The sequence below is a fragment of the Scyliorhinus canicula genome, chromosome 15, assembly GCF_902713615.1.
Source record: "Scyliorhinus canicula chromosome 15, sScyCan1.1, whole genome shotgun sequence".
Taxonomy (NCBI): Eukaryota; Metazoa; Chordata; class Chondrichthyes; order Carcharhiniformes; family Scyliorhinidae; genus Scyliorhinus; species Scyliorhinus canicula.
In genome coordinates, this window is record NC_052160.1 from 138,372,881 (window position 1) to 138,397,093 (window position 24,213).

General features: G+C 54.2%; 1 protein-coding gene across 2 annotated transcripts in view; it reads right to left on the reverse strand.

Annotated features, from left to right (window-relative positions):
- The window catches only part of LOC119978324 (Krueppel-like factor 15), a 34,837-nt gene extending 17,552 nt beyond the window's left edge, over positions 1–17,285 (reverse strand). For both annotated transcript variants that reach the window (XR_005463421.1, XM_038819866.1), the window contains exons 1-2: positions 17,100–17,285; positions 780–1,873 (exon numbers count right to left, since the gene is read on the reverse strand). Coding sequence is in view for 1 of the 2 variants with exons in the window: in XM_038819866.1 (XP_038675794.1) it covers positions 780–1,741 (962 nt within the window). In the remaining variant the exon portion in view is untranslated. The remainder of the gene's footprint in view (positions 1–779; positions 1,874–17,099) is intronic.
- Between the last annotated feature and the right edge of the window lie 6,928 nt (positions 17,286–24,213).

Consider the following 24,213-nt stretch of genomic DNA (forward strand, 5'->3'; position numbering starts at 1 on the left):
TTGCCCACTTGTGTTGCCGCTTTCCAAGATCTGTGGACCTGCACGCCCAGATCTCTCTGACTTTCTATATTCCTAAGGATTTTGCCATTTACTGTGTATTTCCCCTCGATGTTAGACCTACCAAAATGCATTACCCCACACTTGTCTGGATTAAACTCTATTTGCCATTTCTCCACCCAAGTCTCCAACCTATCTCTGTCCTGCTGTATCCTCTGACAATCCTCAACACTATCTGCCACTCCGCCAACCTTCGTGTCATCTGCGAACTTACTAATCAGACCAGCTACACTTTCCTCGAAATCGTTTATGTGTACCACAAACAACAGTGGCCCTAGCACCGATCCCTGTGGAACACCACTAGTCACAAGACCAGCTTTTAACTGAAGATTTGTTCATTGAATTCAAAGTTTATCAGCTGCTGTGGTGAGATTTGAACCCGTGCCCCCAGAGCATCAGCTAGATTACTAGTACAGTGACATTACCACTAGGCCACCACACAATGTTGTCTTTAGTCTTTAGATAATAACATTGGTGTTGCGTTACAAGTTGCATAAAAAGGATTTGGGATGCAGAGCAGAGTTTCCTTGAACTACAACTGGAAGAACTGGAAGGTGTAAACGCAAGACAGATTTTAACAGCAGCTCCCTTCTTAAATGCAAACACTGGAATTTTTTTTTTTAAATGACACAAACACGAGGAGAATAAAGCAAGATTTTGCAGGCAGAAGCCGCACAAAGGGACGCATTTTTAATATGTTAATGGACGTTTAATTGACTTACCGCCAGCCACAATCTGGCCATGTGCAGGAGTAAGGCTTCTCCCCGGTGTGGCGTCGGTAGTGTGCCTTTAAATGGCTGCTTTTGGTATACATCTTATTGCATCCTGGGAACGAGCACTTGTGCACTCTGATTACGTCGGCGGAGGATGATTTCTGGAGCTTCTGGGTGGCCTCAACCACATTCACCAAGCTACTGACGGCCACGGACCTGGCGGCTAAGGGCAGGGGAGCAATCTTTACAAACTGGCGGGTTGCACTGTTTGCTGGAGCCTGGACCTGCTGAGGTACCAAGGCAAAGGTTTGACCCTGGACGTTGACAACCAGCTGAGTCAGTTTCACGCTGTTTGGAGTTTGGCACGGACTGGGAACCTGGACAGGCTGGAGCTGAAGAAGCATGGGAACGCTCCCAGTTGCAGCTGTTACCGTCCCCTCTGGAGTAGGTCCATGCCCGTTGACCTCGGGCGATGACATAAAACATCCACTGGAATCCAATGAAGAGTCGCCCGAGGTTTCCGATTTCACCTCTACTTTGATTTCCGTGGCCGCACTGTTTTCCGAAAGCCCGTCTTTGAATATTTCCATTTTCTCTTTCAGGAATTCCTCGATTTCCTCCAGCGTGGGGATGAAGTCGCCGGGCAAAGTGGAACAAAAGTCGGGCATCTTCACCTGAGCTTCGAACACCTCCGAGGAGGCCCCAGCGCCGGTGGCTTGACGGGTGTCAAGTTTCGACACCAGCATCCCCATCACGCTACATTTCCCCAGCAGGCTGGAGCTGATGCTGCTGTAGCTGGTATCCTGGGAGTCTGGGCTTGAGCAGGAACGAGGGCTGCATCCGTCACTGCCACCATCTTCAAGCAGCGATGAGCTCGGTGCCAATTCACCATGTCGCACGCTACAGTGGCTCCCCGAAGGTGTCAGCAGATCAGTAATACACAGTGGCTCACTGCGGTTTAATGAGACCATTTGCCTTCCAAGCTCCAGGCAATTCAAAATGCAGTACAGTAATAAACGTGAAACCTTGACGAGATGAAAAAGCAGAGTGCTGTGCCTTGATGCTCAGTATTTGTAACTCACCACCACAAAGTAAGCTTTCATCTGCAAAGACGTTAGGAAACAAAATAAATTAAAACGAGTCATTTAAACATTCTAAATGCAAAAAAGATTTCTATCAATGTTAATCTCTCCTGTTACCTATTCCCTCATAAAACAAACACCTGAGTGTTTGTAGATCACACAGCTGTAATAAATGCTTGAAATTCCCCTGATTTGAGGCTAAGGTTAAGGATTGGGATGTGGCAGATTTGGATTTGGGTTTACTGTCAGGTGTACCGAGGTAGTGAAAGGTATTGTTCTGTGTACAGTCCAGACAGATCGTTCCACACATGAAAAATCTAGGGGATCTGCTGAATGGGCTCAGATTGAAATCATGGTTTGTCCTAAATGGTAACAAAATTCACTTTATACCTTACTGGGTGCAGCACTGGCTCTTTCTGACTCTCCAATAAAGCAATGGAATTGAAACCACAGACACAGAAGAACCGCTTGCATTGACTCCTGGCCTGGCCAGAGTTGGCCAGTCTAAGCTAAACCAACAACACTGGGAAGTTTAGAAATAATTATGACCTTGTCGTAAATTCAGGAAAATGTGGCGATTGACTAATGGAGATACTGACAGAATGTCTAGAGACATGTACAGAGACTATTAGTGGCTCTTACGCAGGGTTGGACCTTGACTGTGTCTCCTCGGTAGCAGATCTGACAATAAGTCACCAACCCGAAATGTTAACTTTTGTTTCTCTGCCTGATCTGGAGTATGTTCAACGATTTCTTGATTATATTTCAGCTTTTAAAAAAAAAAATTTAGAGTACCCAATTAGTTTTTTTTCCCCAGCTAAGTGGCATTTTAGTGTGGACAATCCCCCTACCCTGCACATCTTTAGGTTGTGGGGGGGGGGTGAGACCCACGCAGACACGAATATGCGAACTCCACATGGACAGTGACCCGGGGCCGGGATCGAACCCAGGACCTCGGCGCCGTGAGGCAGCAGTCCTAACCATGGGCAGCACGGTAGCCTTGTGGATAGCACAATTGCTTCACAGCTCCAGGGTCCCAGGTTCGATTCTGGCTTGGGTCACTGTCTGTGCGGAGTCTGCACGTTCTCCCCGTGTCTGCGTGGGTTTCCTCCGGTTTCCTCCCACAGTCCAAAGATGTGCAGGTTAGGTGGATTGGCCGTGATAAATTGCCCTTAGTGTCCAAAATTGCCCTTGGTGTTGGGTGGGGTTACTGGGTTATGGGGTTTTGGGGATAGGGTGGAGGTGTTGACATTGGGTAGGGTGCCCTTTCCAAGAGCCGGTGCAGACTCGATGGGCTGAATGGCCTCCTTCTGCACTGTAAATTCTATGATCTATGATAACCACTGCGCCACCGTGCCATCCTTATTTTAGTTTTTCTTAAATTTACAGTGCGCAATTCATTTTTTTCCAATTGAGGGGCAATTTAGCGTGGCCAATCCACCTACCCTGCACATCTTTTTTGGTTGTGGAGGTGAGATCCACGCAGACACGGGGAGAATGTGCAAACTCCACACAGACAGCTAACCGGGGCCGGATTGAACCCGGGTCCTCAGCGCCATGAGGCAGCAGTGCTAGCCACTGTGCCACCGTGCAGGCCTTATTGTAGCTTTTAAACGACATTTCGACAGGGTCCTAAACTAAGGCTCCATCTGCCCTCTTGGGTGAATGTAAAATTACCCATGGCGCTAATTTGAAGAGCAGAGGAGTTATAACTGGGTCTTGGCCAATATTTATCGCTCCATCAACACCATTAAAACTGATTATCTGGTCACTATCACATTGCTGCGAGTGGTAGTTTGCTGTGCTTAAATTGCCTGCCATGTCTCCTACACTACAACAATTACTGCACTTCAAAGTACTTCATTAGTTGGATCACACTTTGGGATGTGGTCATGAAAAACGTTGGTACATATACATATTTCTCTTTCGTAGTAGCTTTTCTATGAAATCTCTGCAATTTTGAGATGACTCGCCTTACGTGGCGGGTGGAGGAAAGACTGAGCGGGGATTTCAGTTGGCCTCAGCACCCCTGGGTTAGTAAGACAGGAAGGATAATCTGCTCAGCATTCCCACTGGCGATTGTCACTCACTCAGTCCCTGCTGGGACTGGGCAGAGGCATTCTGCGACATGCCGCACCCGCATGGACCTCCCGACAGTCAGCGTCTTGGCTGACAGCAGCAATGCACCAGTCCGTGACTGGCTGACATGAAAACAGCCCTGTGTGGATTTGTGCCTTCAGAGAAAAGTACAGGAAAGATGAAAATAAAGAATTGCTCGGGGACATATAGCAAACAGATCGGATGTACTGCAGTTGGGACAGAAGAAAGCTCTCTGCAGGGCTGCACGCCCAGGGGATTTATTGCTTTCCACGTTAGTTTTCTTCCGTGTGTTTTGCCTCATGACCAAACAACAGGCAGAACTGGTCTCAGTTCCAGCCTTTTGTCCCAACCCGTGCATTTAGCTGCCAAAGGGAGTGGAGTTGGTCATTCACGCCTTCCCTCTGCAGGAGCTACTTCAGAGCAGAGCAGCACAGCCTCCGAGCAAAACACATTGCTGTCCTGCAAAGAGCGTGTCTGGTGTCATAAACCCAGCTCTCAGAATCAGTGTTCTTTCACAATACGATTCTGGCTGTCACAGCTGCACTATGGTGAACCTTCTGTCATGCAAGAGTGCCTGTAAGAAATGGGTGTTTATCAGTGATGTCAGAGTGTGGGTGGAGCTGGGCTGTCTGTCAGCTTTTTACTTTTGTTTTAGGCTGTTTGCTGCAGGGTGTTTTATAGTTTCGTTTTCAGTGTTGGAGCTGAAGCCAGACAGAGGTGTGCTGTTGATCTCTCTGCCATGAAAAGACTATCCCTTGATCATTTGGTGAATTCAGAATTATGAATGTTTTCAGTAGTGAATGTAAACCTGATGTGCTTCTGTTAAAAGGTGTTTCTTCTGTCTTCTGGATGTTGTTTGGGAAGTTATTAAGGATTACTCAGTGTTGTATTCTTTGGGGGTTGTATTTGAATTGATGGTTGCTAAGATGTTCACTGTATTTTTCAAAAAGGTTAACTTGAGTTCATAGAATAAACATGGTTTTGCTTTAAAAATTACTTTTGCATTTCTGTTGTACCACACCTGTAGAGTGGGCCGTGTGCTCCCCATACTGCGTGCAGTTCTGGTTGCCACATTACCAGAAGGATGTGGATGCTTTAGAGAGGGTGCAGAGGAGGTTCACCAGGATGTTGCCTAGTATGGAGGGTGCTAGCTATGAAGAAAGGTTGAGTAGATTAGGATTGTTTTCGTTGGAAAGATGGAGGTTGAGGGGGGGACCTGATTGAGGTCGACAAAATTATGAGAGGTATGGACAGGGTGGATAGCAACAAGCTTTTCCCAAGAGTGGGGGTATCAATTACAAGGGGTCACGATTTCAAGGTGAGAGGGGGAAAGCTTAAGGGAGATGTGCGTGGAAAGTTTTTTTACGCAGAGGGTACTTGGAATGCTTTGCCAGCGGAGGTGGTAGAGGCGGGCACAATAGCATCATTTAAGATGCATCTAGACAGATACATGTACGGGCGGGGAACAGAAGGAAGTAGATCCTTGGAAAATAGGCGACAGGTTTAGATAAAGGATCTGGATCGGCGCAGGCTGGGAGGGCCGAAGGACCTGTTCCTGTGCTGTAATTTTCTTTGTTCTATACCACAAGCTATTAAAAGTTGTGGGTCAGGTGAACTCCATGATACACTTTGGGGTTCTCTCAACCCTGGCCCATAACACTTCTTACATTACTTAATGTCTAACTGGCACCTTATTGAACTGCGCAATAACACTCGATCACTGCAGGAAGTGCTTGAAACATTAAAGTCACAAAATAATAAAGCAATTTGGCTTAATGAGCATAGTACAGGCTTAAAAGTGAGACTTCCTGTCAAATAAAGGTGTGGACCCATGGTGGGCTTAGAGACGTTTATGCCCCAAAAGAGGTTATCACACAAAACTGAATTGTTTCAAACAAATATTTCTCACAACACGATCTAGTCCAAGGCTCCCCAGAATTTTGATAGACAAGGAAGTTAATGGGGTCGGACAGAAAAGTGCACAATTAGATCAGCCATGATTTATCAAATGGTGGAGAAGGTTCGAAGGGCCAAATGGCCCCCTCCAAAAAAAAGATACATCTATATTTTTATTATGTCTCCTTTAAAAAGGGAATCAAAGGTTATGGTGATACGGTGTGAAAGTGGAGTTGAGGATTATCAGGTCAGTCGTGATCTCATAGAATGGTGCGGCAGACTCGATGGGCCGAGTGGCCTACATCTTATGGTCTAAATCCACTGCTCTATTTGTGAAAATTCAGTTTTACTGATGCAGAAATTAATTTTGAGTAGATTCGCAATGCAGACCATTCTTATAATACATACGAGTACTTCTGCATATGCTACTGATAATCTAACGAGGTGGGGTCACCTTCGGCAGCGCGGGGAGGTCTGGGAAATCCCACCCATGTTGCCAAATTTGACGATGACACAGAGATAGGTAGGAAAGTAAGTTGTGAAGAGGACATAAGGAGGCTGCAAAGGGACAACAGACAGGTTAAATGGGTGGGCAAAGATTTGGCAACTGGAGTGCAATGTGCGCAAATGTGAAATTGTCCATTTTGGCAAGAGGAATAAAAGAAGCTTATTATCAAAATGGTGAAAGATTTCAGATCCCCGACACCCAGCGAGATATGGGTGTCTTCCTGCATGAACCACAAATGGTTAGTACAGTATGCAGGTACAGCAAGTAATTCGGAAAACTACTAGAATGTTATTGTTTATTGTGAGGGGAGTCGATTATAAAAGTACAAAAGGTTATGCTTCAGTTGTACAGGGTACTGGTGAGACCACATCGGGAGTATTGTGTAAAGTGTTAGTCTCCTTCTTTATGGAAAGGTGTAAATGTGTTAGAAGCCATTCAGAGAAGGTTTACTAGTCTAATTCAAGGAATGGACGGGTTGTCCTAGGCAGAAAGGATGGTGGGGTTAGGCTTGTATCTGCAAGAGCTTAGAAGAGTAAGAGGCAACTTGATTGAAACCTTTGAGACCCTTGGGTACTGACAGGGTGGATGTGAAGAGGATATTTCCTCTTGTGGGAAATACTAGAACTAGGGGGGTCACGGTATAAAAATAAGGGGTCGCTCATTTAAGACAGAGATGAGTAGAAGTTTTTTCTCTGGGGGGGGGGGGGGGAGTCTCTGGAACTCTCTTCCTCAAAAGGCAGTGCAGGCAGAGCCTTTAAAATATTTTGAAGGCCGAGATGGATGAATTTGTGCTAACAAGGGGGTGATAGGTTATGGGGGGGGGGGGGGGGGGGGGTTTTAAGCAGGAACGGGGGGGGGGGGGGTTAGCAGGAACGGGAGGGGGGGGGGGGGGTGGTGGAGGTTACAATTAGACCAGCCAGGATCTTATTGAAGGACTGAGTGGCCTATTCCTGCTCCTAGTTTGTTTAAAAAACTGTATGTGAGTTTCTGCCACTGGCACCTAGACTAAAATTGCAGCTCAAAGTGTAAGGAACCTGAAGTGGATTAGGGCAGAGCCAGACGCACATAGTTCAGTAATACTTTCCAAGACACAGAGGTCAAACAAGTCTGCGTTCTATTTAAAGAGATGCCAGAGAAGCTGTTGAAGGATGTTACATTTCCAGGACTAACTCTCACTCCCTTTCAAGACCCCAGTGTACCAGAACTCTGTTAGGACGAGGGGAAGTTATCGATTGATTTGAATGATTATTCTCAAGGGCAATAAGCGATGGGCAATAAACGCTGGCAAAGCCAGCATTGTCCACATCCCCATGAACAAATATATTTGAAAAAATGTGCACCTGCCAGTTTAAACATAGGAGCCATATGATGGGAAGCACCAAATTATGCAAAGCTTTTGCAAACGTAGGAATTTCTTGACGAAAAAAGATCACTTTCGACCTCTGATACAACAACAATAAAGCTGATCATGGCAGTCAATTCCCCTGCCGCAGATTCCAGACAAACGGAAAGGAAATCCCCAGTGGTGGAAAGATTTGAGAACCAATGTACAAGGTTACCCACACCTCACTACACTTAGAGCATAGAACATACAGTGCAGAAGGAGGCCATTTGGCCCATCGAGTCTGCACCGACCCACTTAAGCCCTCACTTCCACCCTATCCCCGTAACCCAATAACCCCTCCTAACCTTTTTTTTTGGTCACTAAGGGCAAGTTGGCATGGCCAATCCACCTAACCTGCACGTCTTTGGACTGTGGGAAGAAACCCGGAAGCACCCGGAGGAAACCCACGCAGACACGGGCAGGAAGTGCAGACTCCGCACAGACAGTGACCCAGCGGGGAATCGAACCTGGGACCTTGCCGTTATGAAGCCACAGTGCTATCCACTTGTGCTGCCGTGCTGCCACTTACTACACAATCTTTAGTGACAGACATGATGGAAGATGGAGAAGGAAAGAGGTTTGACCACTTTGGTGCACAATTCTGGAAATGAAACATGAGCATTTCCATGACTCTGCGGAAGAGTTATATTGGACCTGAAAAGTTAACTCTTTCTCTCGACAGATGCTGCCAGAGCTGCAGAGTTTTTTCCCCCAGAACTTTGTATTCTTTTTTCATATTTCCAACATCTGCCACGATTTGCTTTTATATTATTTTGGCATTGTACTGGGTGTTGGTCAGAACTCATTTGGAATAATGTTGCAAGTTTGGTCTCCTCATGTGGTGGGCATTACTGAGACTTTGGAAAGGGTGCAGAGGAGGGACACGAGGCTAACTCACAGTATAAAACATCTTAGATAGCAACGTTTTTCAGAGGAATAGATGGAGGGGATGATCTGTTTAATGACAGATTTTAATGGAAGTAATTAAGGCTGTGTCCCGGTCTACAGTTTGTTCCAATTGTATAGACTAGGGTGGACCAGAGATCACAATTTTAAGTGGAATAAAGTCAGATCTAAGTTGAGATCAGGTGATAGATGCTGACGCGTTGAATTCCTTCTCTTAAAAAAGGGTAGGAAATTCAGGGCGAGAGTGACCTCCTAGGCCTGTTTCAATTGCCTAGATGTGCGAGAGAAGAATTCCCCAGATTTTTTAATCCCCAACTTTGTTTGTGTTTTATCTGTTTTCTCACCGAGCCCTCCCAGGAGCTCGGATGGTTTTGGGTGAGGTGGGGAGTGCTTACATTGTGATACACAAGATATTGCAATTGTGGGGGACTGGCTGGATGGGCCAGACAGTCTTTACGTGTCCAACATTGTTCGTACGTCATCATGTCTCAATTTACACAGATACTGTAACACTAAAACCAATCTGAAAAAATTCTTGGGAATTTACATGAGTGGTTCAACACTAACTGCTTGATGTTTCTGAGGAAGCCTGTTCCATAGATATACTGTTATTTTGTTGAAATATTGTCTCTTATATTCCCCCCCCCCCCCCACATCCCCAAATTTCTACTTTTCTGGGCAACATTATGGTCTAACCATTCATCAGGAAAGGATTGTCTAATTTCAATTCTCAGTACAAAGCGGGGCTCCTAAATGTAAGCTGGCCACAGACATCAATAATGACTGAAACATGTGGAAGGAGACAATATATTCAGGAGAGAAATAGAACTGATTAAAAATGAAAACAAGTTAAAAAAAAAGAAAATAATGCACAGTTTCACCATTTCAATTTGAAGCAACGTGCTCAAAATTCCCTTTGTTTACTACATGTTCAGCCACCATAAGAAGATAAAAATGATAATTCTACAACAGGTGTGCCCTGGCTACAGTTAAGAACCAGATGTAGCATAACATGCTTCAGGAAATAGTTTTAAAACAGACAATCAGATACACTAGAAAGACCCACTTGTTACACGTTATTCACTGAACATTTATCGAATAATTATAATCTAGATCTAACCAGCCGGATGCGAAAATGCGCAAGACAAAGATTAGGATTTGTTTAAAATCGTCTTTATGAAAGAAACTGGATACTAATTAATTTGATTTCACATGTGATTTGAATCATAAAGTTAATAACATATTTACGTTCCCCCCGTGCTCTCTCTAGTTTCTGGAGGGCATTTATTTAGGGGTTGGTTTAGCAGAGGGCTAAATCGCTGGTTTTTAAAGTAGACCAAGGCAGGCCAGCAGCACGGGTTCAATTCCCATACCAGCCTTTCCGAACAGGTGCCGGAATGTGGTGACTAGGGGCTTTTCACAGTAACTTCATTGAAGCCTACTTGTGACAATAAGCGATTTTCATTTCATTCCATCCATTTACATGCCTGCTTTATCAACGCAGGATTCCGGTCACATGGTCATCGTGTTCTGTAAAGCGGCTTAGCATTAAAATTTCCAAAAATACCATCCAAAAAAAAAAACAGGTGGTAGGACATTGTCCAAAATGTGGTCATGTGCATCATGCTGTACTTATTTGCTTTCAGATGGATCAGCCAGCCCATGCAGTCAAGAGTGAATGCAAAGGTTTGATCCCGGCCAAGGGTTGCTAAGTTGCTCCTTCATTGTATTAAAAAAAAATTGGTGCTCTAAATTTCTTTTAACATTTTTTAAAAGAGTGAATGCAAAGGTCCAAGTCTGCCAGCAACCTCTGCTCTAGCCTCAGGTCCACCTTCTTTCACCCATAGAATCCCCAAACATGCAATACCTAATTGATCCTGAAATGATCCCAGTGTTTGCAATCTCTACTACTCCAGAAATATACGACAGGAGGAGGCCATTTAGCTTGTTCAAATGGGATGGAGGCTAATTAGTGCTCCCCTCCCTAGTCTCCTCCTGTTTGAAAGGGAGATGTGTGACCACAGGTCTGGGTCGCCCGTCTTGAGACAGGTGTGGGTCTCCTCCCCCTTGCCTCGGGACAGGTGTGGGTCACCCCCCCCCCCCCCACCCCGGGGACACGTGTGGGTCACCACCCCCCAGGGACAGGTGTGGGTCACCTCCACCCCCTGGGCACGGGTGTGGTTCAGCCCCCCCCCCCCCGGGCACAGGTGTGGCTCAGCCCCCCCCCAGGCACAGCTGTGGCTCAGCCCCCCCCCCCCCCACGGGCACAGGTGTGGGTCAGCCCCCCCCACCACGGGCACAGGTGTGGGTCAGCCCCCCACCTCAGGCACAGGTGTGGGTCACACCCCCACCCTGGGCACAAGTGTGGGTAACCCCCCAACCCCGGGCACAAGTGTGGGTCACCCCCCCACCCCGGGCACAAGTGTGGGTCACCCCCCCACCCCGGGCACAGGTGTGGGTCACCCCCCCTCCACCACGGGCACAGGTGTGGGTCACCTACCCCCTCCACCCCGGGCACAGGTTTGGGTCTCCCCACTCCACCCCGGGCACAGGTGTGGGTCACCCCCCTCCACCACGGGCACAGGTGTGGGTCACCGCCCTCCACCCCGGGCACAGGTGTGGGTCACCCCCGCAACCCCGGGCACAGGTGTGAGTCACCTCCCCCCCCAACCCCGGGCACAGGTGTGGGTCACCTCCCTCCCCCCCCACCCTGGGCACAGGTGTGGGGCACAGGTATGGGTCACCTCCCCTCCCCCACCCCAGGCAAAGGTGTGGGTCACCGCCCCCCACCCCGGCACAGGTGTGGGTCACCTCCAGCCCCCACTCCAGGCACAGGTGTGGGTCACCTCCCCCCCACCCCAGGGACAGGTGTGGGTCACCAACCCACCCGGGCACAGGTGTGGGTCACCTCCACCCCCTGCGCACGGGTGTGGTTCAGCCCCCACCCGGGCACGGGTGTGGCTCAGCCCCCCCCGGCACAGGTGTGGGTCAGCCCCCCCACCACGGGCACAGGTGTGGGTCAGCCCCCCACCTCGGGCACAGGTGTGGGTCACACCCCCACCCTGGGCACAAGTGTGGGTAACCCCCCCACCCCAGGCACAAGTGTGGGTCACCCCCCCACCCCGGGCACAGGTGTGGGTCACCCCCCCTCCACCACGGGCACAGGTGTGGGTCACCTGCCCCCTCCACCCCAGGCACAGGTGTGGGTCTCCCCCCCCCTCCACCCCGGGCACAGGTGTGGGTCACCCCCCCACCCCGGGCACAGGTGTGGGTCACCCCCCCCTCCACCACGGGCACAGGTGTGGGTCACCTGCCCCCTCTGCCCCGGGTACAGGTGTGGGTCTCCCCCCTCCACCCCGGGCACAGGTGTGGGTCACCCCCCCTCCACCCCAGGCACAGGTGTGGGTCACCCCTCTCCACCACAGGCATAGGTGTGGGGCACCTCCCCCCCACCCCAGGCACAGGTGTGGGTCACCCCCCGAGCCCGAGGACAGGTGTGAGTCACCACCCACCCAGGGACAGGTGTGGGTCAGCCCCCCGGGGACAGGTGTGGGTGTGAGTTCCCCGGGGACAGGTGTGGGTCAGTCCCCCCGGGGACAGGTGTGGGTGTGAGTTCCCCGGGGACAGGTGTGGGTCAGTCCCCCCAAGGGGACAGGTGTGGGTGTGGGTCAGCCCCCCCCCCCCCCGGGGACAGGTGTGGGTGTGGGTCATCCCCCCGGGGACAGGTGTGGGTCAGCCCCCCGGGACAGGTGTGGGTCAGTCCCCCCGGGGACAGGTGTGGTTCAGTCCCCCGGGGAGAGGTGTGGGTCAGCCCCCCCGGGACAGGTGTGGGTCAGCCCCCCCGGGGACAGGTGTGGGTCAGCCCCCCCCCCGGGGACAGGTGTGGGTCAGTCCCCCCGGGGACAGGTGTGGGTCAGCTCCCCGGGGACAGGTGTGGGTGTGAGTTCCCCGGGGACAGGTGTGGGTGTGAGTTCCCCGGGGACAGGTGTGGGTGTGAGTTCCCCGGGGACAGGTGTGGGTGTGAGTTCCCCGGGGACAGGTGTGGGTGTGAGTTCCCCGGGGACAGGTGTGGGTGTGAGTTCCCCGGGGACAGGTGTGGGTATGAGTTCCCCGGGGACAGGTGTGGGTGTGAGTTCCCCGGGGACAGGTGTGGGTGTGAGTTCCCCGGGGACAGGTGTGGGTGTGAGTTCCCCGGGGCAGGTGTGGGTGTGAGTTCCCCGGGGACAGGTGTGGGTGTGAGTTCCCCGGGGACAGGTGTGGGTGTGAGTTCCCCGGGGACAGGTGTGGGTGTGAGTTCCCCGGGGACAGGTGTGGGTGTGAGTTCCCCGGGGACAGGTGTGGGTCAGCCCCCCCTAGGGGACAGGTGTGGGTGTGAGTTCCCCGGGGACAGGTGTGGGTCAGCCCCCCGGGACAGGTGTGGGTCAGCCCCCCCCCGGGGACAGGTGTGGGTTCCCCGGGGACAGGTGTGGGTGTGAGTTCCCCGGGGACAGGTGGGGGTCAGCCCCCCCCCCCCCCCCGGGGACAGGTGTGGGTCAGCCCCCCCCCCCCCGGGGACAGGTGTGGGTCAGCCCCCCCCCCCGGGGACAGGTGTGGGTCAGCCCCCCCCCCCCCCCGGGGACAGGTGTGGGTCAGCCCCCCCCCCCCCCGGGGACAGGTGTGGGTCAGCCCCCCCCCCCCCCCGGGGACAGGTGTGGGTCAGCCCCCCCCCCCCCCGGGGACAGGTGTGGGTCAGCCCCCCCCCCCCCGGGGACAGGTGTGGGTCAGCCCCCGCCCCCCCGGGGACAGGTGTGGGTCAGCCCCGCCCCCCCCCCCGGGGACAGGTGTGGGTCAGCCCCCCCCCCCCCCGGGGACAGGTGTGGGTCAGCCCCCCCCCCCCCCGGGGACAGGTGTGGGTCAGCCCCCCCCCCCCCCGGGGACAGGTGTGGGTCAGCCCCCCCCCCCCCCGGGGACAGGTGTGGGTCAGCCCCCCCCCCCCCCGGGGACAGGTGTGGGTCAGCCCCCCCCCCCCCGGGGACAGGTGTGGGTCAGCCCCCCCCCCCCGGGGACAGGTGTGGGTCAGCCCCCCCCCCCCCCCCCGGGGACAGGTGTGGGTCAGCCCCCCCCCCCCCGGGGACAGGTGTGGGTCAGCCCCCCCCCCCCCCCCCCGGGGACAGGTGTGGGCCAGCCCCCCCCCCCCCCCCCGGGGACAGGTGTGGGTCAGCCCCCCCCCCCCCCCCCGGGGACAGGTGTGGGTCAGCCCCCCCCCCCCCCCCGGGGACAGGTGTGGGTCAGCCCCCCCCCCCCCCCCGGGGACAGGTGTGGGTCAGCCCCCCCCCCCCCCGGGGACAGGTGTGGGTCAGCCCCCCCCCCCCCCGGGGACAGGTGTGGGCCAGCCCCCCCCCCCCGGGGACAGGTGTGGGCCAGCCCCCCCCCCCCCGGGGACAGGTGTGGGCCAGCCCTCCCCCCCCCCCCGGGGACAGGTGTGGGCCAGCCCTCCCCCCCCCCCCGGGGACAGGTGTGGGCCAGCCCTCCCCCCCCCCCCGGGGACAGGTGTGGGTCAGCCCCCCCCCCCCCCCCGGGGACAGGTGTGGGTCAGCCCCCCCCCCCCCCCGGGGACAGGTGTGGGTCAGCCCCCCCCCCCCCGGGGACAGGTGTGGGTCAGCCCCCCCCCCCCCCGGGGACAGGTGTGGGTCAGCCCCCCCCCCCCCGGGGACAGGTGTGGGCCAGCCCCCCCCCCCCCCCCGGGGACAGGTGTGGGCCAGCCCCCCCCCCCCCCCGGGGACAGGTGTGGGCCAGCCCCCCCCCCCCCCCCGGGGACAGGTGTGGGCCAGCCCCCCCCCCCCCCCCCGGGGACAGGTGTGGGCCAGCCCCCCCCCCCCCCGGGGACAGGTGTGGGTCAGCCCCCCCCCCCCCCCCCCCGGGGACAGGTGTGGGTCAGCCCCCCCCCCCCCCCGGGGACAGGTGTGGGCCAGCCCCCCCCCCCCCCCGGGGACAGGTGTGGGCCAGCCCCCCCCCCCCCCCCCCCGGGGACAGGTGTGGGCCAGCCCCCCCCCCCCCCCCGGGGACAGGTGTGGGCCAGCCCCCCCCCCCCCGGGGACAGGTGTGGGTCAGCCCCCCCCCCCCCCGGGGACAGGTGTGGGTGTGGGTCAGCCCCCCCCCCCCCGGGGACAGGTGTGGGTCAGCCCCCCCCCCCCCCCCGGGGACAGGTGTGGGTCAGCCCCCCCCCCCCCCCGGGGACAGGTGTGGGTCAGCCCCCCCCCCCCCCGGGGACAGGTGTGGGTCAGCCCCCCCCCCCCCCCGGGGACAGGTGTGGGTCAGCCCCCCCCCCCCCCGGGGACAGGTGTGGGTCAGCCCCCCCCCCCCCGGGGACAGGTGTGGGTCAGCCCCCCCCCCCCGGGGACAGGTGTGGGTCAGCCCCCCCCCCCCCCCGGGGACAGGTGTGGGTCAGCCCCCCCCCCCCCCGGGGACAGGTGTGGGTCAGCCCCCCCCCCCCCCGGGGACAGGTGTGGGTCAGCCCCCCCCCCCCCGGGGACAGGTGTGGGTCAGCCCCCCCCCCCCCCCCCCCCCCGGGGACAGGTGTGGGTCAGCCCCCCCCCCCCCCCGGGGACAGGTGTGGGTCAGCCCCCCCCCCCCCCCCCCCGGGGACAGGTGTGGGTCAGCCCCCCCCCCCCCCGGGGACAGGTGTGGGTCAGCCCCCCCGGGGACAGGTGTGGGTCAGCCCCCCCCCCCCCCCCCCGGGGACAGGTGTGGGTCAGCCCCCCCCCCCCCGGGGACAGGTGTGGGTCACCCCCCCCCCGGGGACAGGTGTGGGTCAGCCCCCCCCCCCCCCCCCCGGGGACAGGTGTGGGTCAGCCCCCCCCCCCCCCCCCCCCGGGGACAGGTGTGGGTCAGCCCCCCCCCCCCCCGGGGACAGGTGTGGGTCAGCCCCCCCGGGGACAGGTGTGGGTCAGCCCCCCCGGGGACAGGTGTGGGTCAGCCCCCCCCCCCCCCCCCCGGGGGACAGGGGTGGGTCAGCCCCCCCCCCCCCCCGGGGACAGGTGTGGGTCACCCCCCCCCCCCGGGGACAGGTGTGGGTCAGCCCCCCCCCCCCCCCCGGGGACAGGTGTGGGTCACCCCCCCCCCCCGGGGACAGGTGTGGGTCAGCCCCCCCCCCCCCCCCCCCCCGGGGACAGGTGTGGGTCAGCCCCCCCCCCCCCCGGGGACAGGTGTGGGTCAGCCCCCCCGGGGACAGGTGTGGGTCAGCCCCCCCCCCCCCCCCCCGGGGACAGGTGTGGGTCAGCCCCCCCCCCCCCGGGGACAGGTGTGGGTCACCCCCCCCCCCCCGGGGACAGGTGTGGGTCAGCCCCCCCCCCCCCCCCGGGGACAGGTGTGGGTCAGCCCCCCCCCCCCCCGGGGACAGGTGTGGGTCAGCCCCCCCGGGGACAGGTGTGGGTCAGCCCCCCCGGGGACAGGTGTGGGTCAGCCCCCCCCCCCCCCCCCCGGGGGACAGGTGTGGGTCAGCCCCCCCCCCCCCCCGGGGACAGGTGTGGGTCACCCCCCCCCCCCGGGGACAGGTGTGGGTCAGCCCCCCCCCCCCCCCGGGGACAGGTGTGGGTCAGCCCCCCCCCCCCCCCGGGGACAGGTGTGGGTCAGCCCCCCCCCCCCCCCGGGGACAGGTGTGGGTCAGCCCCCCCCCCCCCCCGGGGACAGGTGTGGGTCAGCCCCCCCCCCCCCCCGGGGACAGGTGTGGGTCAGCCCCCCCCCCCCCCCCGGGGACAGGTGTGGGTCAGCCCCCCCCCCCCCCCCCGGGGACAGGTGTGGGTCAGCCCCCCCCCCGGGGACAGGTGTGGGTCAGCCCCCCCCCCCCCCCCCCCCGGGGACAGGTGTGGGTCAGCCCCCCCCGGGGACAGGTGAGCAGTGCGCGCTGTGGCAGCTCCAGGTTGACATTGCATCAGCCACTCAGACACGGGGGCGCGCCCCCCGGACCCGGCGCCCATTGGCCGCCCGCTGCAGCTCTGCACCAACCAGGAGCGGCGGCCGCAGATTGAAGCCGCCCATTGGCTGGCGGAGCTGCCAATCAGAGCGGTGGGGGCTGGGCCTGTGAGAGTATCCACTTCGGAGGGAGGGGGGGGGGGGGGGGAGACACAGAAAGTTGGGAAAAGTCATTTCCTCCCCCCCGGGCCAGACACAATAACAAACCCGACACACAACTCTGCAGCAAAGTTACACTGTAACCACATCCTGGCAAACTGGCCAAACCCTCACAGCCAGGCCGGCCTGCAGCGCTTAGGGAGAGATTTGGGCAATCTCGGGTGAGGGGGACAGGGGGGTGAGGTGAGGGCAGGGGATGAGGAGAGGGGGGGGACAGGGGGGGATGAGGAGAGGGGGGGGGACAGGGGGGGATGAGGAGAGGGGGGGGGACAGGGGGGGATGAGGGGACGGGGGGGGGGGGGGGAGGAGAGGCTGGAGTTGCCCCTCCCTCACTCCGCTCTGACCTGGCTCGGCGATGCCGCCGCATCCCGCAATTTGGTTCTTGTTGTTGTTGTTGTTTTGAGGAGCCGCGGGACGTGGTGAAGACCGGGCTCGGCGCGCACTCGGCAGCCCCCACCGCCCGCGGTCACGCGCTCGGCAGCCCCCCCGCGGTCACGCGCTCCCTCCTTCCATGCTGGCAGCGCCCGCGTCACGTGCCAGAGGCTCGCCCGGCTCTCCGCTTCCCATTGGCCGGCGGGAAGGAGGCTCGTCTCAAAGGGGGCGGGGCGCCGCACCCTGTCAATCTTCCCCGGCCCCGCCCCCATCAGATCGCACTGTATCAGAGCATTGTATCCGATCACAGTGTATCTGTGCATTGTATCGGATCACAGTGTATCACTGCATTATATCCGATCACAGTGTATTTGTGCATTGTATCCGATCACAGTGTATCTGAGCATTGTATCCGATCACGGTGTATGAGAGCATTGTATCCGATCACGGTGTATGAGAGCATTGTATCCGATCACAGTGTATCAGATCATTGTATCCGATCACAGTGTATCACTGCATTGTATCCGATCGCAGTGTATCAGAGCATTGTATCCGATCACAGTGTATCAGAGCATTGTATCCGATCACAGTGTATCACTGCATTGTATCCGATCGCAGTGTATCAGAGCATTGTATCCGATCACAGTGTATCTGTGCATTGTATCCGACCACAGTCTATCACTGCATTGTATCCGATCACAGTCTATGTGTATCAGAGCAGAGAATTGTATCCGATCACAGTGTATTTGTGCATTGTATCCGATCACAGTGTATTTGTGCATTGTATCTGATCACAGTGTATCAGATCATTGTATCCGATCGCAGTGTATCAGAGCATTGTATCCGATCACAGTGTATCAGATCATTGTATCCGATCACAGTGTATCTGTGCATTGTATCCAATCACAGTGTATTAGTGCATTGTATCCGATCACAGTGAAACAGCGCATTGTATCCGATCACAGTGTATCAGAGCATTGTATCCATTCACAGTGTATCTGTGCACTGTATCAGATCACAGTGTATCACTGCATTGTATCCGATCACAGTGTATCAGAGCATTATATCCGATCACAGTGTATCTGTGCATTGTATCCGATCACAGTGTATCAGAGCATTGTATCGGATCACAGTGTATTTGTGCACTGTATCAGATCACAGTGTATCAGAGCATTGTATCTGATCAAAATGTATCAGTGCACTGTATCCAATCACAGTGTATCAGTGCATTGTATCCGATCACAGTGTATCAGTGCACTGTATCCAATCACAGTGTATTAGTGCATTGTATCCGATCACAGTGTATGAGAGCAATATATCCGATCACAGTGTATCAGAGCATTGTATCTGATCACAGTGTATCAGAGCATTGTATTTGATTGCAGTGTATCAGTGCATTATATCCCATCACAGTGTATCAGAGCATTGTATCCAATCACATTGTATCTGTGTATTGTATCCGACCACAATGTACCAGGGCATTGTGACAGGTCACAGTGTATCAGAGCATTGTATCCAATCACAGTGCATCAGAGCATTGCAACTTATCACAGAGTATGAGAGCATTGTATCCGATCACAGTGTATCTGCATTGTATCCAATCACAATGTATCAGTGCATTGTATCCGATCACAATCTATCAGAGCATTGTTTCCGATCACAGTGTATCTGAGCATTGTATCCGATCACGGTGTATGAGAGCATTGTATCCGATCACAGTGTATCAGAGCATTGTATCCGATCACAGTGTATCAGAGCATTGTATCCGATCACTGTGTGTTAGAACATTGTATCCTATCAAGAGTATCAGAGCATTGTATCCGATCGTAGTGTATCAGAGCATTGCATCCGATCGCAGTGCATCAGAGCATTGTATCCGATCACAGTGCGTCAGAGCATTGTATCCGATTGCAGTGCATCAGAGCATTGTATCCGATTACAGTGTTTCAGCGCATTGTATCCGATCACAGTGTATCAGAGCATTGTATCCGATCACAGTGCGTCAGAGCATTGTATCCGATTGCAGTGCATCAGAGCATTGTATCCGATTACAGTGTTTCAGCGCATTGTATCCGATCACAGTGTATCAGAGCATTGTATCCGATCGCAGTGTATCAGAGCATTGTATCCGATCATAGTGTATCAGAGCATTGTATCTGATCACAAAGTATCAGAGCATTGTATCCGATCGCAGTGCGTCAGAGCATTGTATCCGATTACAGTGTTTCAGCGCATTGTATCCGATCACAGTGTATCAGAGCATTGTATCCGATTGCAGTGCATCAGAGCATTGCATCCGATCATAGTGCATCGGAGCATTGTATCTGATCACAGTGTATCAGAGCATTGTATCCGATCGCAGTGCATCAGAGCATTGTATCCGATCACAGTGTATCAGAGCATTGTATCCGATCACAGTGTATCAGTGCATTATATCAAATCCAGGTGCTCTGGTTTCCTCCCATAGTCCAAAGGGCTGGTTAGGTGGATTGGGCATGATAAATTGCCCCTGGTGACAAAAAGGTTAGGTGGGGTTACGTGGATTACGGGGATAGGGTGGAGGCATGGGCTTAATTAGGGTGCCCTTTCCAAGGGCCGATGCAGACACGATGGGCTGAATGGCCTCTTTCTGGCTGTAAATTCTATGATTCATCACCACCTTCTGAACGGCAACTACGGATGGGAAATAAATGCTGGCCTAACCAACCACACACACATCCTGCAAATTAATAAATAAATTAAAAGTGCTCTGGGAACCCAGGTTCAAATCCTAGATGGTGAAATTTGTATTCAATAAAAAGAAAATCTGGAATTAAAAGTCTGGTGATGGCAGCCAATGTCGATTGTCGCAAAAACCCACCTGGTTCACTAATTCCTTTCGGGAAGGAAATCTGCTGTCCTTACCTGGTCTGGCCTACTTCACACCCACAGCAATGTTTGACTCCGAAATGCCTTCAGGGATGGGCAAGAAATGCTGGCCCAGTCAGCGATGCCTACATCCCATGAATGATTAAACACAAAACCTTGCAGATAAAGGGGAAAATATGCAAGCTCCACACAGACAGTCACGCGGAATTCAACCCGGTTTGAGGCAGCAGTGCTAACCACTGACCGAAAAAAGGTAGCATGGTGGCACAGTGGTTAGCACTGCCACCTCATGGTGCTGAAGGCCTGCGTTCAATCCCAGCCCTGGGTCACTGTCCGTGTGGAGTTTGCACATTCTCCCCGTGTCTGCGTGGGTTTCATCCCCACAACCCAAAAAAATGTGCAGGGTAGGCGGATTGGTCATGCTAAATTGCCTCTTAATTGGAGAAAAAAGAATTGGGTCATCTAAATTTATTTTTAAAAAGGTACCTGGATCTGCAAGGAACTGGGAACCGGAAAGTGGGATTAAAAGTTTATTGTTTACCCTCTCGCATTTTCTCTTGTCAGCACAGGTCTAATGGGCTGGATGGCCTATTTCTGCATCACAGCATTTCTATGTTGCAGCAACTACATTGATATATTTTCATTTAGGTGCGGAAATTGCATTGACATTAGAATCAGTGAGTTTTACGGGACAGCAAGAAGACCTTTGGCTATCATTCTAATCCTTCTTTCCAGTACTTGATCCGTAGCCTTGTCTGCTACAGAAACATGTAGGAGCAGTAATAGACCAAACGGCCCTTCAGGCCTGCTCCACCATTCAATATGATCATAGCTGATCATCCAACTCAACAGCCTGTACCTGGCTCAGTTTCCCGCCATCCCCGTATCCTTTGATCACTTTCTCCTCAAGAGCAATATCTAACTCCTTCTTGAATACATACAATGCTTTATCCTCAACTACTTTCTGTGGTCGCAAATTCCACAAGCTGACCACTCTCTGGGTGTCGTAATTTCTCCTCATCTTCCAGTTCGCTGCATTAAACTGCATCTGCCATGCATTTGCCCACTCACTCAGCTTGTCCACATCACACTGAACCTTCTCTGCATCCTCCTCACAGCTCACCCTCCCATTCAGCTTTGTGTCATCTGCAAATGTGGAGATATTACATTATTCCCTTCATCTAAATCATTAATATATATTGTGAACAGCTGTGGTCCCATCACCGATCCCTGCAGTACCTTATGAGTCACCGCCTGCCATTCGGAAAAAGCCCCGTTTATTCCGACTCTTGTCTGCCCACCAGTTTTCTATCTTTCTCAAGGCACAAGTGCTCATCTAACTGCTTCTTTAATGGTGTGAGGGTTCCTGCCTATATGATCCATTCAGACAGTGAGTTCCAGCTTCCCATCACCCTCCGGGAGAGTAATTGCACTGATACTTTGTATCCATTATAATAATTTCACAGTACATTGTATCAAGTGTAGTAATTGCACTGATTCATTGTATGAGGTATTTATGCTGACACTTTGTATCAGGTACAGTAATTATACTGATACATTATATCAAGTAGTCAGATAACCTGAGACATGGCAGTCCCATTTCCTGACTGCCTCTCAGTAGAGCACCCTCCCCACTTAATCTCAATTGTTTTCCCTTTTTCAGCAATAAATCATAGATTATTATGTTTGTGCGGAGGGTTTGGAGTCAGGAAGGGCATTGACTTAGGGGGGCTCGTATCATACCAGCACTCTGTCACCCTCCCCACTTGGGTAGGCCTATGGTTGACATTTCCATCCAGTCTCCAATTGGGACCCGGAAGTGGCCAGTTATTGACCACTGAAAGACCTCATTCTGCTGCTGCTGGTATTACCACAGTGCCCAATGGGCTTGTCGCCATGTGGTTTGCATAGCACGGTAGCACAATGGTCAGCACTGTTGCTTCACAATGCCAGGGCCCAAGGTTCCATTCCCGGCTTGGGTCACTGTCTGTGTGGAGTCTGCACGTTCTCCCCGTGTCTGCGTGGGTTTCCTCCGAGTGCTCCGGTTTCCTCCCACAAGTCCTGAAAGACGTAATGTTTGGTCATTTGGACATTCTGAATTCTCCCTCAGCGTACCTGAACAGGCACCGGAGTGTGGCGATAGGGGCTTTTCATAGTAACTTTATTGCAATGTTAATGTAAGCCTACTTGTGACACTAATAAAGATTATTAAGAAGATTATTAACAGGTGAACCTCTGTGAGGCGGGGTGGGGGGGGGGGGGGGGGGGGGAGGTGAGCCTTCATCAAAGGCACCCAGTGCTTTGTTGAGGGACTGGATATCGCGATGAATGGGGCACCCATTGAGGTTCACCCCTGTTTTGCAGCCAGCACGTTCCATATATTTACCACCCTCTGTGTAAAAAAACTTGCCTCGCACATCTGTTCTAAACCTTTCCCTGTGCATTTTAAACCTATGTCCCCTAGTACTTGACTCTCCTACCCTAGGAAAGAGCATCTGACTATCCACTCTGCCCATGCCACTCATGATCTAACCTCTCCTCACAGAAAATGACGGTGGGTCAGTTTTTTGTAGGGCGGTGATCCCATGTCAGATAGGCAATTCCTTAATTTTTGTTTTTACAAAGGGACGTTGAAGAAGAGTTGATATTTTGTCCGTCGGCGTGATCTAAAACATTGGGGGGGCGGATTAAAAGTCATGGCATTCGTATGATACTGCGGTTCTTGACCTTTTCAGTGTCAGAGGTCAGGGGTTGATTTGATGCATTTGGAGTAAAATGATTGGGTCTGAGGGGGCCTTGCTCTAGAAGTGAATTAGTCTCTGATGACAGCACAAAACATGTGGTTACAAATAAGCAGCCTGTTTTAATACGGAGCCAAAATGCATTGAAATGAAAATCAGACACAGTGTCAAATGAGCTGCCACTTTAATTATTTACAGCCTTCCCCTATTGCTGACGAACAATTTCAACTCCTTTTAATTAAGGGGCAATTAAGGGGCAATTTGGCATGGCCAATTCACCTACCCTTCACATCTTTTGGGTTGTGGGGGCGAAACCTAGCAAACAAGGGGAGAATGTGCAAACTCCACAGGGACAGTGATCCAGAGCTGGGATCGAACCTGGGACCTCGGCGCTGTGAGGCAGCAGCACTAACCACTGTGCCACCGTGCTGCCCCTCACCTCCTTGTTTTTAACTGCTTCTAAAAATGTTTGTGATACAAGAATAATACAACCCCGACAGTGCAGGATGAGGCCATTCGGCCCATCGAGTCTGCACAGACCCTCTGAAAGAGCACCCCACCGAGGCCCAAACCCCATGCTATCCTCAAAACCCCACCTAGGGCCAATTTAGCATGGCCAATCTACCTAACCTGCACAGCTTTGGACTGTGGGAGGAAACCAGAGCACCCGGAGGAAACCCACGCAGACACGGGGAGAAAGTGCAAACTCCACACAGACAGTCATCCGAGGCCGGAATTGAACCCGGGACCCGGAGCTGTGAGGCAGCAGTGCTAACCGCTGTGCCACCGGGTTCAACAACAATCAGTCCACAAAGAGCGAGCATCATCATCTCTAATGCCAGCCCAAGTGGTGTCGGTGACCGGGGTCTCCCATACTTCCCGGCCACAGCAACAGTGGATGATCCCTTTGCTGGAGTTCTGGCTAACGTCCGTACCGATGTTGTCCTGATATGAATTGTTTGTACTGGCCATGCTTGATTCGGGAAGAGGGAAGCAGGAGGATGGTTGCCTGTTGTCTTCCTCATGGGCGTTTGAAAGGAAGACAAACCTTCTTTCCAGAGATTCCTCTGCCTGGCGCCACTGTCTTCCTCTGCCTTTGGATCGGCCTGAGCGTGGGTTCCTTCCAGCTGGGCCAGCTGGATCTGCAGCTCGCAAAACGCCAGCGTCCACTACACCCTGGGGAGTCATTCAGGTATCCCTGCCACACAACCGCAAGGCAGCATGGAGCCCAGAAATACTGAAAGAAGGACGGGGAGAAGGACACAGAGGATGAAGAGGCTATCAAAGATTTTACAGCATGGGGCCTCCAAAGGAGAACATCAAAACAAAAGCTGATTGGGAGAGGGGTTTATGAGGACTGGAGCTGAAGGAAGGACACCTGATTCATTGAGAAAAATTGGGACACTGCAGGAAGTAATCAAGAGCAAAAGTGCCAGGTGTGGCATGGTGGCACAGTGGTTAGCACGGCGCTGAGGAC